The 12,454-nt window shown below is 46.8% G+C and overlaps 1 protein-coding gene across 1 annotated transcript; it reads left to right on the top strand.

Annotated features, from left to right (window-relative positions):
* The first annotated feature begins 1,194 nt into the window (after positions 1-1,194).
* Positions 1,195-5,038, top strand: LOC135397700 (uncharacterized PE-PGRS family protein PE_PGRS24-like). The gene is made up of 4 exons (XM_064629303.1): positions 1,195-1,293; positions 2,028-2,066; positions 3,584-4,141; positions 4,938-5,038. The coding sequence occupies exons 1-3, from the start codon at positions 1,228-1,230 to the stop codon at positions 4,082-4,084; spliced, it is 606 nt and encodes a 201-aa protein (XP_064485373.1). The 5' UTR covers positions 1,195-1,227; the 3' UTR covers positions 4,085-4,141; positions 4,938-5,038.
* The last annotated feature ends 7,416 nt before the right edge of the window (positions 5,039-12,454 follow it).

Raw genomic sequence — 12,454 nt, 5'->3', positions numbered from 1 at the left:
CGAGTCGAGAACCACAAATCAGAGTGGCCGTGTACAGAAGCATCCTATTACCATCCAGTTCGATCGTCATTCATTTCAAGTACCACTGACTCAACCGTGTGACAGCAGTAGTAGACTCACGGGGTAGGAAGAGTTGTAGTAATTACAGGGCATTCGTTTATAAAATAGCTTACTAATGCAGAACCGCATATGCACACAAAGCAAGTGTCTTGTCAGGCAACAAAGCACATACACGTACTTCCTCCACTGGTGAACCGAAAGACACTGCATGATTAAGAAGTGTGACACGAAGGCGGTATATGCGGCCTGCAAAATTATCTGAATATGCAATAAAAATCAACACAGCGAGCGGCTCAAGCGGCTTCTATCCCGATGCCTTTCAAGTGTCCTTCAGCTTTCGTGTTTCAGGATTTCATGCCACAACTTAATCACTATCAGTGATTTCGGGTATGACGGATGGTTTTCCTCGGACGCTGTAAGGCAAATGTCAGCGCAGCCCTCTGTGGAGTCGGCTCAGCAAGCACTGTCACCCTCGAGTAACATGCCACGATATCGGCATGCGGACCTCTCGGTCATGAAATGCCACCGACCGACCACCCCGTCAACGCACTCGTGTCGTCTGCTTCGCAAAATCGTGTTCTACCTTTCTCTTTCGTTCTTGTTTGCTTGCTGTTGTTACCGCGTGCAGGTCGCGAAAATGACACAACATGTAAATTATTTCCTCGCTCTTCGAAGTCAGCATGTGCGGCAAGTCACCGCAAATGCGAATCCTGAAGAATGCTTCACATATCGCTGTTTCCGTAAGTCACGTTTTAATGTCTGTTGCACGAGAAAGCAAATATACAGCACTTGCATATGGCGTCACAGTCTGTCAGCCTAATGTGGCCCGAGAGTTACAGATGAAGACAATAAAATGAAATCCTAGAGCCGAGTGATATGTCTACTAGCGCACTAATGTAGCTGAAACACCACGGCAAATGGGTGCTATATGTATCATAGATTTATTCAGCACTATCAGGGTTCATTATAACCTTGATGGTTCAAGAAAGTAAAGAGTCGCATGTAATGTTCACGCAGACAGTGATTGAAAATTACCACGTGCCACTTTGTTTTGACGACATTCATTCGGGTACATATATCGCTGGTATAAAAGGTGAAGATGGCGAACGTGTTAAAAATATCAGATTATTTCGGTAACCCAGACCATCGTAAACGCAGAAGCCTAGTATGTCGTCTGTACGTCACTCCGTTGTCGTCTGCGTCCACCTTCTTGTCTGCTACATGGGATTAGCGGTAAGTTATCTTTTAGTCCTGGCACATTATGCTGGGCCCTTGCGTTTTGAAGTCGAATGCCTCTACCAAAAGACCTACAAACGTACATAGACGTATTTTCTGTTGGACGCAACTGGAGGATGGCAAACATGGGGAACGAGGAGTCTCCACCAAGGGCGACTCTTTAGAGTGCAGGAGAGGAGTTAATAAAGGCGGAGGGGGATTGTGGACACTTCACCGTCATTGATTACATAATGCACACATTGTACTGTACACCAGAGTGTTGACTTTAGAGGAGTAAAAGCTACTGCCATTCCCATTGGTACGCGAAAGCACGTGACATCTCTCGCGCTGCCTCACTGGTGGAGACACCTGCAGCAGTGATGTCACGACGGGACGATTTTCTACAAGTCTATTTCCCTCCTTGCTATAAAACTTGCAGTGCAGGTTGACATCGATGCAAAGACGCATTTAATTTAATATTTATACCGATGCTTATTTGTATTTTTATATTATGTCATATATCTTTATATAATATTTCATTTTAAAAAATACGGCACAGTCAGTGCCGTATTTTCAAATTTTCAGATGTCACGTGTCCTTTTTCTTGCTTTTCCTTTTTCCTTGGGGTGGCGAGCTTTGTTGTTAATGGAAATCCTGTTTACTGAAATGATCTTGCCTCCAATATTTCACGCAAGAAATCGAAAGTGTTGGAACGTAAGACTCAATTTACATACATTCACTTTCTTTTTCAGTCTGGCTATTCAGTGAAGGGTGGCGGATCAGACTCCGATGTAAGTAGCTCGGGCTTGGTGAAATTCTGCTTTAGCAGACGGGGTTCTCCTAGGACGCTTTAAGGCAAATGTCAGCGGCACAGTTGGTTATGAAGTCGACCCAGGACACATGACTCCCATTGAACAACATGTCGCTACACCAGCAGGCAGGCCGATCGGCAATAACACACCGCGAACCCAGGCAACCTTCTGTTTGAACAGTGTAGAGCAAGGTCGCATGCGGAACGATAGACTGACAGCCAGGCGCTGCAATGAAACTGGGTTTTGTGAAAGATTTTAGTACGTGCATGTTCGTGCCTGGTCAGGCCTGCACACTTCTATATAGCGTACTTGCCCGTTTTACTTATATGCGGACACGCAACAAATCGTTTTCGCTGTTCGTGAGCTTTCGAAAAAGCCTATGGCCAGCACGAAAAGACCTTATCTTACAGCATGAGCACAGCCTCAAATACAGACCGGATTCATTTTCTGATATATACACCAGGTGCGATCAAGGAGTCCCAAGACTAGTTCTGTAGCACCGTGAGAAATGGCACCACGGGGACGAGAACATAGCAGTTGATGTCAATGACCTTGGTTTGTTCTTGTGCAAAGTGGCATGCACCGCACTGCAGCAAAATTTGTGCCAAGGATCCTGGCTACCGAACAGAAACTCGCATTAAAAATTCGGCAGCTTTTGAGTGGCAGCAAAATAATCACCATTCCTCACCCACCCGGCTCGCCATATTTGGCCCCCTGCGGCTTCTTCGTCTTCCCAATGATTAAGCTTAGGATGAAGGGTCGCCGCTTCGAAACCGTGAACGAGGTCCAGCGCGAATCGCAGAAGGTGCAGGACATGCTCCAAAGAACAGGACTTCCTGGGAACCTTCCGAAAGTGGAACAATCAATGCGGCGGAAATGCGTTCGCATTAGATGTACACGTATTCTCTTATGTATTTTTGTTTTAGTCTACAGCCGACGCACCAACCATCTTCTACCACTATCCAGCACTATCTACCCCTAATTATCACTAACTGTTACTAACTATACCACTAACTACACAGCCACAACAGCTTGCTTCGTAGGAGATACGAGTGGTCAGGGCGCAAGTCTTTTTCCTCCCCGGCGAGTTGCCCCTTCGCCGCGTTGCCGGAGAGAGAGCACGCGGGTATGGGAGGAGGAATGGAGGAGAGGTTTTTTCTCTGAGGCTTCACACGTCCATCGGACTGTCACTGTCATTCCCATCCCCTTTCACCAGCGGTGAAATGTACCGCTCACACTGTGCAGGCAGACCTCACCCTTTTTCTCCATTACGACACCCCTATCCGCCTACCCACCACCATCAGACGGTCACGGTTTTCCAGCTTGGGGGTTCTAATGATAACGCATTAAAAGCATTGGCAGCGGTGTATCAGTGCAGAAGAAGACTTCTTTGTGGGTGATAATAGTCAAACTTAAACAAAGGAGAGACTTGTCTTCCTATAAGCGCCTAGTCTCAGATCTTTTTGATACCACCTCGTATTTGCTCTTTTTTTCAGTATGACTTCGGCCACGGCTCGTCAGGCGGCGTATCAAACTTCGGCGAGTACGGAGGCGGCGGTACAGCTGGTCTCGATGGCAACGTACAGGGAGAAGCATTTAACGGTGGCGTTGGAAGTGGATTTCTGGGCTCCCCTGGAAGTGGATTTCTGGATTCCCCTGGAAGTGGATTTCTGGGTTCCTCTGGAAGTGGATTTCTGGGTCCCTCTGGAAGTGAATTTCTGGGTTCTGGCGGACCTGGGTTCGGAGCGGTATCCAGAGTGGGATATCTTCCAGGTCCCGCCGTGCTTCCCACTCTGTACGGTCCAGCCACACTGCAGGGCACATTTTCGGCACAGTTAGTGCAGCCTCCATTGCAAGTGGTGCAGTTTCCAGTGCCGGTGGTGCAACTTCCAGTGCCGGTGGCGGCCGCGAAAGCCAAAGTACCTCTAGTGAAGGTTCCGGAACAGCGACAGCGACCACGAGCGACAGCTCAATTTTCGGGACAGCATAGGGGATGAGCTGAATTATCGAAGCATGGCTCTATATGACTACCCTGACACAGCTGTTTTATATCAGTACGTGCCCGTTGCGTACGTTTCAAAGGGGATCTCTAGGGTACAAGGAGATTGCCATAAAATCAATGAGGATGACGTGAAGCATGATCATGTTACGAAAGCCGCAGCAGACGTGCGAGGAGTAGAGCACTGTACGCATTCTTAGGCCCAGGCTAGACCCAACTTAAGGCTTCCTTCGATTTAGGCGCCCGGTCCCGGCCCCACGGCTGCATACCTAGCCCGGGCCAGGCCCAAGCCCGAAGGATTATAAGTTTCTCGCCAAAAGCCAGGCCCGAGCCCGAGCAATTTACAGTCTACCCAGCCCGGCCCAGTGTATCAGGCTGTAAAATTTGACCGTGAATAACTAACAGAGGAGTAACACAGCTCGAGCCCGACCTAGGCGCGTCAATGTACGGGCCTGCGCTTAATGGTCCAACCCGAGCACAGCCCAGGTCCGTAAAAAGAAAGCTTTACCCGGGCCGGGCTGGGCTCTAGTTTTCCGGTAAGCCCAAGCGCGTGCGGTGCTCTAGCGGGGAGTGTAGCAGTCACATTATGCATTTTCTTTTTGGACCCACGTCATTTGTCAAAGAGGGGAAACAGTTGCTTCGATGGCACAATACCGTTGTGTCCGTATGTCGTTTTGCAAATCTCCGCACCCAGACCAGGATTCATCTAATTAAGAAAATAGCACGAGAATAGCGAGAGTACACATATGTGCAGTCGTATTCCTCACCTCCAAGCGTTCCGTAGCTATACATGCTTACGTCATGCAGTGGTATTTGTGTCACACGAATGTTTTTTGTGTTTCATATTTCAGGTAATACTGGAAGGGAGTCTGCCGGAAAAAGGTCTAATAAATTATGCGCGTCATTCACTTCCCTTTTCGACGTGATCAATAAATGTTCATTATTGTAAACATAACAAGCAGTGACGTAAATTCTTTGTCTGCTAGAGGGCGTGCCATACCATGCACGAGTCTGGAGAGCTGGGGCGACTTTTCTTCCTCTCATTCTCATTCTATATGGTGATCAGGGTCTTCCGAGATTTCGGGCTAACGTTCGAATGGCTCCTCGGGGATAAAAATGTGTCAGGAAAACGACAGATTACTGTAGCTAATAAGCTAATGTCTTTATTTATTCCGATTGACAAACGTCAGAAACCAAGCAGTGTTTAATAAAGGTGCAAGTGTTGAATAAAAGGTAAATAAGTGATACAGAACTGTGATAAAGCTGTGATAAAGAACTTTCGGTGCAAAATAACTAATGCATTACGCATTACTTTCTAAAGTTTATGACAGTGTATAGAAAGGCAATGGGGCGATCGGCTTGGGGCAGTCTATCCATCGGAGTTCATCCGCAGCGTAATCCAGTTCATCAAGGTGATTTCCAGCTCTCGCGACCCATGCGTTGGAGGTGTTTTCGAAGGACACTACGTAACTTACACACCTCCTTGAAGCCCTGATGACATCCAGAACGACGTGGTATTGTTCTTAGGCGTTGAAGATCAACATCAATGTTCGAGTGCGTTGCCAGGATGGAGAGTTGCCGGGCCGCCACAGACAGGCTAGAAGCAGAGCACGGTTGATATCACCCAAACTTGTTACAGAGCCAAATAATTCTTCAGTTGTTAAAGACCTTCCAATTAGTAACCTTTTTGGTCTTATGAGGGCACCGCAGCCCAATGTGACAGAGCAGCGGCAGGTGGTCACTTCCCATGGTTTTAGGAGGGATATTTCTTGTCTTTTTTTCTTTGATTTGTATAAGACATCTGTGATCAATGCACCTGGGTACCCATGATTTAGAAAATCGGTGGTCACATGTGGCGCGCACATCTAGAGAGGTCATGGTTGGAATAAATGCGTTTCCCTATATCTTTCTTCTGCTTGTGGGGGGTATACTGTCGAAGTGGAGTTATTGAAGTCGATCGAGGTTTTTTGAACAGGTCTGTGACTAGTTCCCGAGACACAGTAACATCAAGGAAATTAACTGACTGGTGTGAGAAGTGGGGGGGGGGGGGGGGCATAAGAATTTAATCGAGTTGTGTAAAGAATAGAAGCGTACGGAGAAAAATTTTAAGGAAATCTCGCCATTGGGCCCGATAATGAATATATCATCGCATACCGTATAGACCGTATATAATATACCTATAGGACGTATAGAACAAGACTCTAGTGCTTTCTGCTCAAGTGTGCCCATGAACAGGTTAGCAGGGGTGAAAGTGATCGATATAAATTCTTTCCCACTAGAGAAATATATTCTGTGGGTGTGTTAATTACACAAATAATCTATTTGCATGTACAATTTTTATCATATTTGATTAGAAGATAAAAAAAAAGCCAAGTATGACGTTCTTATGTCCCATAAAGTCAAAAACCTTGCCGGGAATTAGGTTATTGCGACAAATAGTACATATTGCTCTGTTTACCAGGTTCCAGAAAGATGTGGGGTCTTTGTCTAGAATGATGTAAAATTTTGAGTCGACCATGAAAGGACATTTGACAAGCCCACGATCATTTTTAATTAGTTCCCCTGTACTAAAGCATTCACTCTGTAAAATATGAAGTTGAAAATCGTACAAATACCGAAAATATGCTATATTTACCACAGGCGTGAACAGCAGCCTCCGAGGAGAACTGGCCGTGACATCATACACAGAACATGATGCCGATTCGTGGACGGGCTTTTGCGAGCAAAGTACAAAATTTTCAAACAAGCTCACATACTTCGTCATGAAATATGTTTTAATTTGACTTGGAGACAAGATTGTAACCATAGATTGAGAAGTTACCTGTCAAAAAGAACTCGTTACAAGTTAAGTTACCATGTGCAAAATGTAACTAAGTTAATAACGAAGTTCCTCAGTCTGAAATGTAACTCGTAGTTACTGAGTTACTTAACAAAAAGAACGAGTTACTTCCAACTTACTTCGGACACAAAATAACATTACGCAGGTGCAGCGCGCGTGAGCATTTGTGTTAGACCTTGAGTTGCCTGCGGAGGAGTGCAACACGCTTAGATCCTTTCGTTTATGTCCAACAGTAGACATCTCCCTCTTTGTAAACAAATAACGTCATAGTGTTCGACAGCACTACAAATTTGGTAGAATTGAACTACGCTCGCCGCTAGAGGTGAACAAGGTCGCGCCCGAAAGCCGGAAAGGGGATTACGACATGGTCCCTTAAAGGGACGCGACCCTCGGTCCTGCTTTTCTTTCAATGGGAGGCAGCGAACAAGTGCCCGTTCGTGGAAACCTCTCCTTCCGATTTGTTTCGGTTTCAGTGTGTCTACCAATGACGTTTCTCTGGTAGAGGTCTATTCGAACGCTTTGCATCTTACTCCCTGTGGGCGCACAATGGTTCAGCTTCATTTCAATGGCAGCGGTTCTTACTTCCTGAACAAAATACTGTCATTGATTGATTCAATATCACGTTTTATGGCAAAAAATGCCACGAGGGAACCGGAGAGACAGCAAGAAAATATGTGGACATGAGTGAAAAGCGAGTTAAAAGTAACTTGGAACTTAACTTAAGTTACTTTGGCAAAGTTATCTGAAAAAGGAACGAGTTCCTATGAAAATTACCACGGCGCAAAAGTACCGAGTTAAGTTACAAGTTACAAAAAAAAAAGAACTTAGTTACAGTAACGAGTTACCTCGAACTCTGATTGTAACTAGCCGTTGACACAGAATCCTACGAGAAATGTAATATAGCCGTTGACTGTCAGCATGGTTACCGGAGCACGTTTTCCTCTTTGAACTTCTTCGTCGGAACATCATCCGTCGGTGACATTTTACGAGCTGCTGCGTACGTAGCGTACGCTGTGTGTGTCGCATAGACTCTTCCTCCATTGCCTGATAATTTGCCTTTCGCCATATTTCGAGTGATTTCGACGGGAGATATACAACGTCGTTCTTGTCCAAACCGAAACCATGCACCCACGTGGTGCGGCGTGGTGTGTCCTCCTTGTAGTTCACAGTTGGCTGAGAGAATTGGATGTCTGATAACTGCGCCTCCGTTGTACTGAATACGGTTAAAAGTCGATGTGTGTACGATAGTGAGGGATCATGAGAACGGTTTCCTGCAGAGTACTCGGAATTCTCGAAAATCATTTCAGCTGTGTACAGAACCGTTACGGACCACGATGCCTCCTCCCCCCCCCCCCCCCTTATCAGTGGTTGAAGGTATGAAATGGGGGAGTTGGTGATGATCCATCGCAAACACTGCTGCACAGTAACGCGGGACTAGACGGTTAAAACACAAAGACACCAGATCTGCAGGCTCACAGCTGGTAATTTTAATCTTAAAACACTTATTTATACTCAGATGGGTAGAAATCCAGCGAACCGGTAGAATGTAGTAAGGGAGTTGCCTCAGGACAGAAGCCGCCGATATTTCGAACAGAGACTGTCAGAGTCAGAGACTTCTTCAGAAGAACAGTCTCTGTTCGAAATATCGGCGGCTTCTGTCCTGAGGCAACTTCCTTACTTATTTATACTCAGTCACCCAACAATGCAGCCACCCAGCAACGATGACTACTGATAACATATGTGTGGCTGCATTGTTGCGTGACTGTGTACAAATAAGTGTTCCAAGATTAAAATTAGTTGTAAGCCTGCGGATGTGGTGTCTTTGTGTTAGAGCCCTCTAGTCCTGCGTTTCTGTGCTGCAGTGTTTGCGATGGACTTATCAGTGGGTGTGAATGTCATATTGTTCTGGGTTTTTAGACAGTCTAATGCTGGTTTTACTTCGAAAGTACCCAAGCAGCACAATGTACTGAAAGTCGAGTGCAATGGGGGTGGACGGTATGTGTCTACTATGAGGAGATAGCTTTCGAATGGTATTGCACGTGATGGCTTTGTTTGTTCTTTAGTCTTATGAGTTGTTTTCGTGCCGGCGGGACACAAGAGGAAACACGAACGTGAACACCTTCGACGCAAGTGTTCTTACCTAGTCAAGAGAACTTGCCACCTTATAAGTTGCAACACATTCCGAGAAAAGACAAGCACCCTGGCATCGAACACTGAGGGCGTTACAGTTATTTTTTGTATTATTTCCTGACAGCTCCGCAAGACAACTGTGGTCATGCATGTACAGGCTGAGACAACTAGAAAGGGGACAGTAGAAATGGCTAGGATGTCTATTTAGTTCAATAATATATCTGCATTCTCGAAGGCATTATAGTAGGGAGGAATACATTTACGTGACAATAAAAGCAATCAGGTCTTGCAAGCAGACGACATTAGTACATACAGATATGTACGGATGCGTGTAAACAAACCTTAATGATATTACCATGTGCCCTAGCAGAAAACAAAGCAATGTTCGATTCAGAGACATTATTTGAGAAACACTTTCACCATGACGTGGTCCAGTGGAAGGGAGACACTCGTTTGGCAATCATGTGCTGCGTTCGCTCCGTGTATTTGGGGGCCATGTGTATACTGGGACTGGCATTCGTCGAGACTTGGGAGGTACCTGGGTCCGAATCACGGTGCCGGCTGTGCTGTCTGGGGTTTTTCCTGGGCTCTCCTCAGACGCTTTCAGACATATGTCGGCACAGTTCCCTTAGAAGTCGGCCCAGGACGCACATTCCCCCAGGGCATCAGTCGTGACGTTGCATACCTCTGTGAGGCCAACAACGGCGAGCCCTTTCACCATCGCCACCACCATGTCTATACTGGGACCAGCATTCACAACAAATGGCTCTGTGAGTATGCATTGCTGCAGTATCCTGTTCGTTATAATATGTTATCACTCGCAAGCACCTGTGTTTGAGATTCTCTCGCTCGTAATAAAAGTGTTTATCAAGTAATGTGGAGTTCCTTTCCTCGAGAGAGTACGGGAACGTTCGCACATGACGCCTTCTATCCGCCGTTGTAGAAACACTGCATACGGTTAGCTTTAGGCGTTTTTCGCCAGCGTCTCTTGCCGCTGAGAAAAGCTCGGCGTTCTGCCGCTCGAAAAACGCCTCATGCGGTTGGACTTTAAACCTTTGTTGACAGTGCGCTCCATGTGTGTGTCGTCTTTTTTCGTGGTTTTCACGCTTTTACGAGGGTGGTTCCATAACTTTCCGGCCCGACCAACTTTTAATAGTCATAGAGACGAAACAAGTGTATCACTTTTCCACATAGTCACCCTTAACTTCGATGCACTTTTGACACCTTTCAACCAGCATTCTTATACCCTTTAAAAAATAGTCCGAAGTTTTGTCCGCAAAATGCTGGAAAACTCCCTTTTGCACCTCACTATCGTTTTGAAATCTCCGTCCTCTGAGATCCCTCTTCAAGTTTGAGAACAGGAAGTAGTCACTCGGTGCCAAGTCTGGACTGTAGGGTGGGTGGTGGATTTCTTCGAAGCCGCACTCCTTCAGTGCAGCCTTGGCAACAGAAGCCGTGTGGACAGGGGCATTGTTCTGGAGCAACCGGACACCTCGACTCAACCTGCCGCGCCTCTTATCCTTGATGGCGTCTCGAAGTCGGTGCAGGAGTGAAGCATAATAAGACGCATTCACTGTGGTGTTCCTGTCTTTGAAGTCGAGGAGGATCCCGTGACAATCCCAAAATATTGTTGCCATGATCTTCTTTGTATATTGTGTGACCTTGGCTTTTCTTGGGGGTGCTTCTCCTGGTTTGCGCCATTCCATCGACTCCTGTTTCGAAAGGGGATCATAGTAGAGCAACATAGTCTCATCCCCTGTGACAATTGACTTCAATATTTCTTCTTCGTTCTCTTGACAGAGCTCCAAAAAACTCTTTGGCACAGACGACGCGCTGTTGCTTTTCAACTGACGAGAGAAGTCGTGGCACCCATCTCGCACTGACCTTTTTCATGTGAAGGCCGTCGCCGATTATGCGAAAAACGGTTGTTTTGCCCCAGCCTTTCTGAGATTTCCTTCACCTTCATACGCCTGTCGCTCAGCACTTCCTCCTAGACAAGAGACAAATTTTCTTGTGTCACCACTTCCACTGGACGACCATCGCGTGGATCATCTTCAATGGACTCTCGCCCCAGTCGAAACTGCTTAGCCAAGTCTTTTACCGTTGTGTACGACGGAGAGGCTTCCCTGTACACGTTGTCCAGTCGCGCTTTAATTTCTTTAGGCGAAAGTCCCTCTTTTGTCAAGAATTTTATCACAGCGCGGTACTCGATTTTTTCCATTTTAACTGAAGAGTGCACCCTGGCTGCTTGAAATGCCGCTCTCCAACCGACAAAAGCGCGGAGAGGGTTGAGGGTGGTGCTCCGACCCTCCAACAGATGGCGCCACGCGTCCTTTATCGCATTTTCAAATTCGCGCGCATTTTCTACCTCGGGCCGGAAACTTATGGAATCACCCTCGTGGTTAGAATGACTGATTGCCAGCAGGCACTAGCGGCATGGCCGAGCGGGTTAAGGCGTCCCACTCGTTGGTGGTAGCCAAGGTCGTGCTGAAGACTGGGAGGTGGTAGGTTCGAATCCTTCCACAGACTGTGCTGTCTGACGTTTTCCCTAGGGTTTCCGAAGACTTTCCAGACGAATGTCGGCACAGTTATCCCTCAAGTCGGCCCAGGACGCATACTAACCCCCCTCTGTCCCCCACTCCTTCCTGCTGTCCGCTCTCCATCTGTCCACGCCTGTACGCCGCTCGTAGCCACAGTTGCTTCGCGGCGCCAACACGAAATTTAAAAAAAAAGCCAGCAGGCAGCTCGATATGTCTATGCGCAAACCTCAACGCGAAGAATCCGCCGCATGCGGTCGGAAGAGCTCCGGGTGAGGCACATTTCGGACGTACGCTCCATCCGGTTCCCGCCTTACTGTCCAACAAAATTCAAAGGATGTTCAGAAACAAGGCTTTCTCGTTCTCGGTACAATATGCCGACGATATTCTGAAACATTCGTCAGACAAGCCTCAGACAGCATCTCAGGTGGTACGATTCGAACCTATACCGCCTCGCACAACGTCCCTGATAAAGAGGACATACTGAAGATTGTTCGGGATATCATTTTTTGGGAGTGCCACATGGACTGCTCCAAAACTTCCGTTGTGCAAGTCTTTCCATACAGCTGACGTATGATTTTACGCATTATCATTGAGACTGGAACGACCTGTCGAAGGACAAGAGAGGAGACAAAGTTATTATCGCGTGGTATCACACGGATGGTAGCAATCTCGTTTTGACTCGAAGTTTTCGTTTGAACACAAGCTTACCATTATTACGAAGCTTACATTGTTTTGAAGATCATCACCCCTCATTACGTCATGCATTCTGTAGTGAATCCCAGGAAGGCAGCTGAGTGGAACGTCTGGTGCTTTGCCCTCTATAGTCCAGAAAGAGTAGAGTAGGTGCAGCAAGGGAGGG

This window comes from Ornithodoros turicata, chromosome 6, assembly GCF_037126465.1.
Source record: "Ornithodoros turicata isolate Travis chromosome 6, ASM3712646v1, whole genome shotgun sequence".
NCBI classification, from domain to species: Eukaryota; Metazoa; Arthropoda; class Arachnida; order Ixodida; family Argasidae; genus Ornithodoros; species Ornithodoros turicata.
This window is presented reverse-complemented; position numbering and strand designations above follow the sequence as displayed.

Excerpts from the sequence above, each read along its gene's own strand:
- LOC135397700 (XM_064629303.1), top strand. The coding sequence starts at position 1,228 with ATGTCGTCTGTACGTCACTCCGTTGTCGTCTGCGTCCACCTTCTTGTC. Across the intron at positions 1,294-2,027 it reads TCTGCTACATGGGATTAGCG|TCTGGCTATTCAGTGAAGGG; the intron begins GTAAGTTATCTT and ends TTTCTTTTTCAG. Across the intron at positions 2,067-3,583 it reads GTGGCGGATCAGACTCCGAT|TATGACTTCGGCCACGGCTC; the intron begins GTAAGTAGCTCG and ends TCTTTTTTTCAG.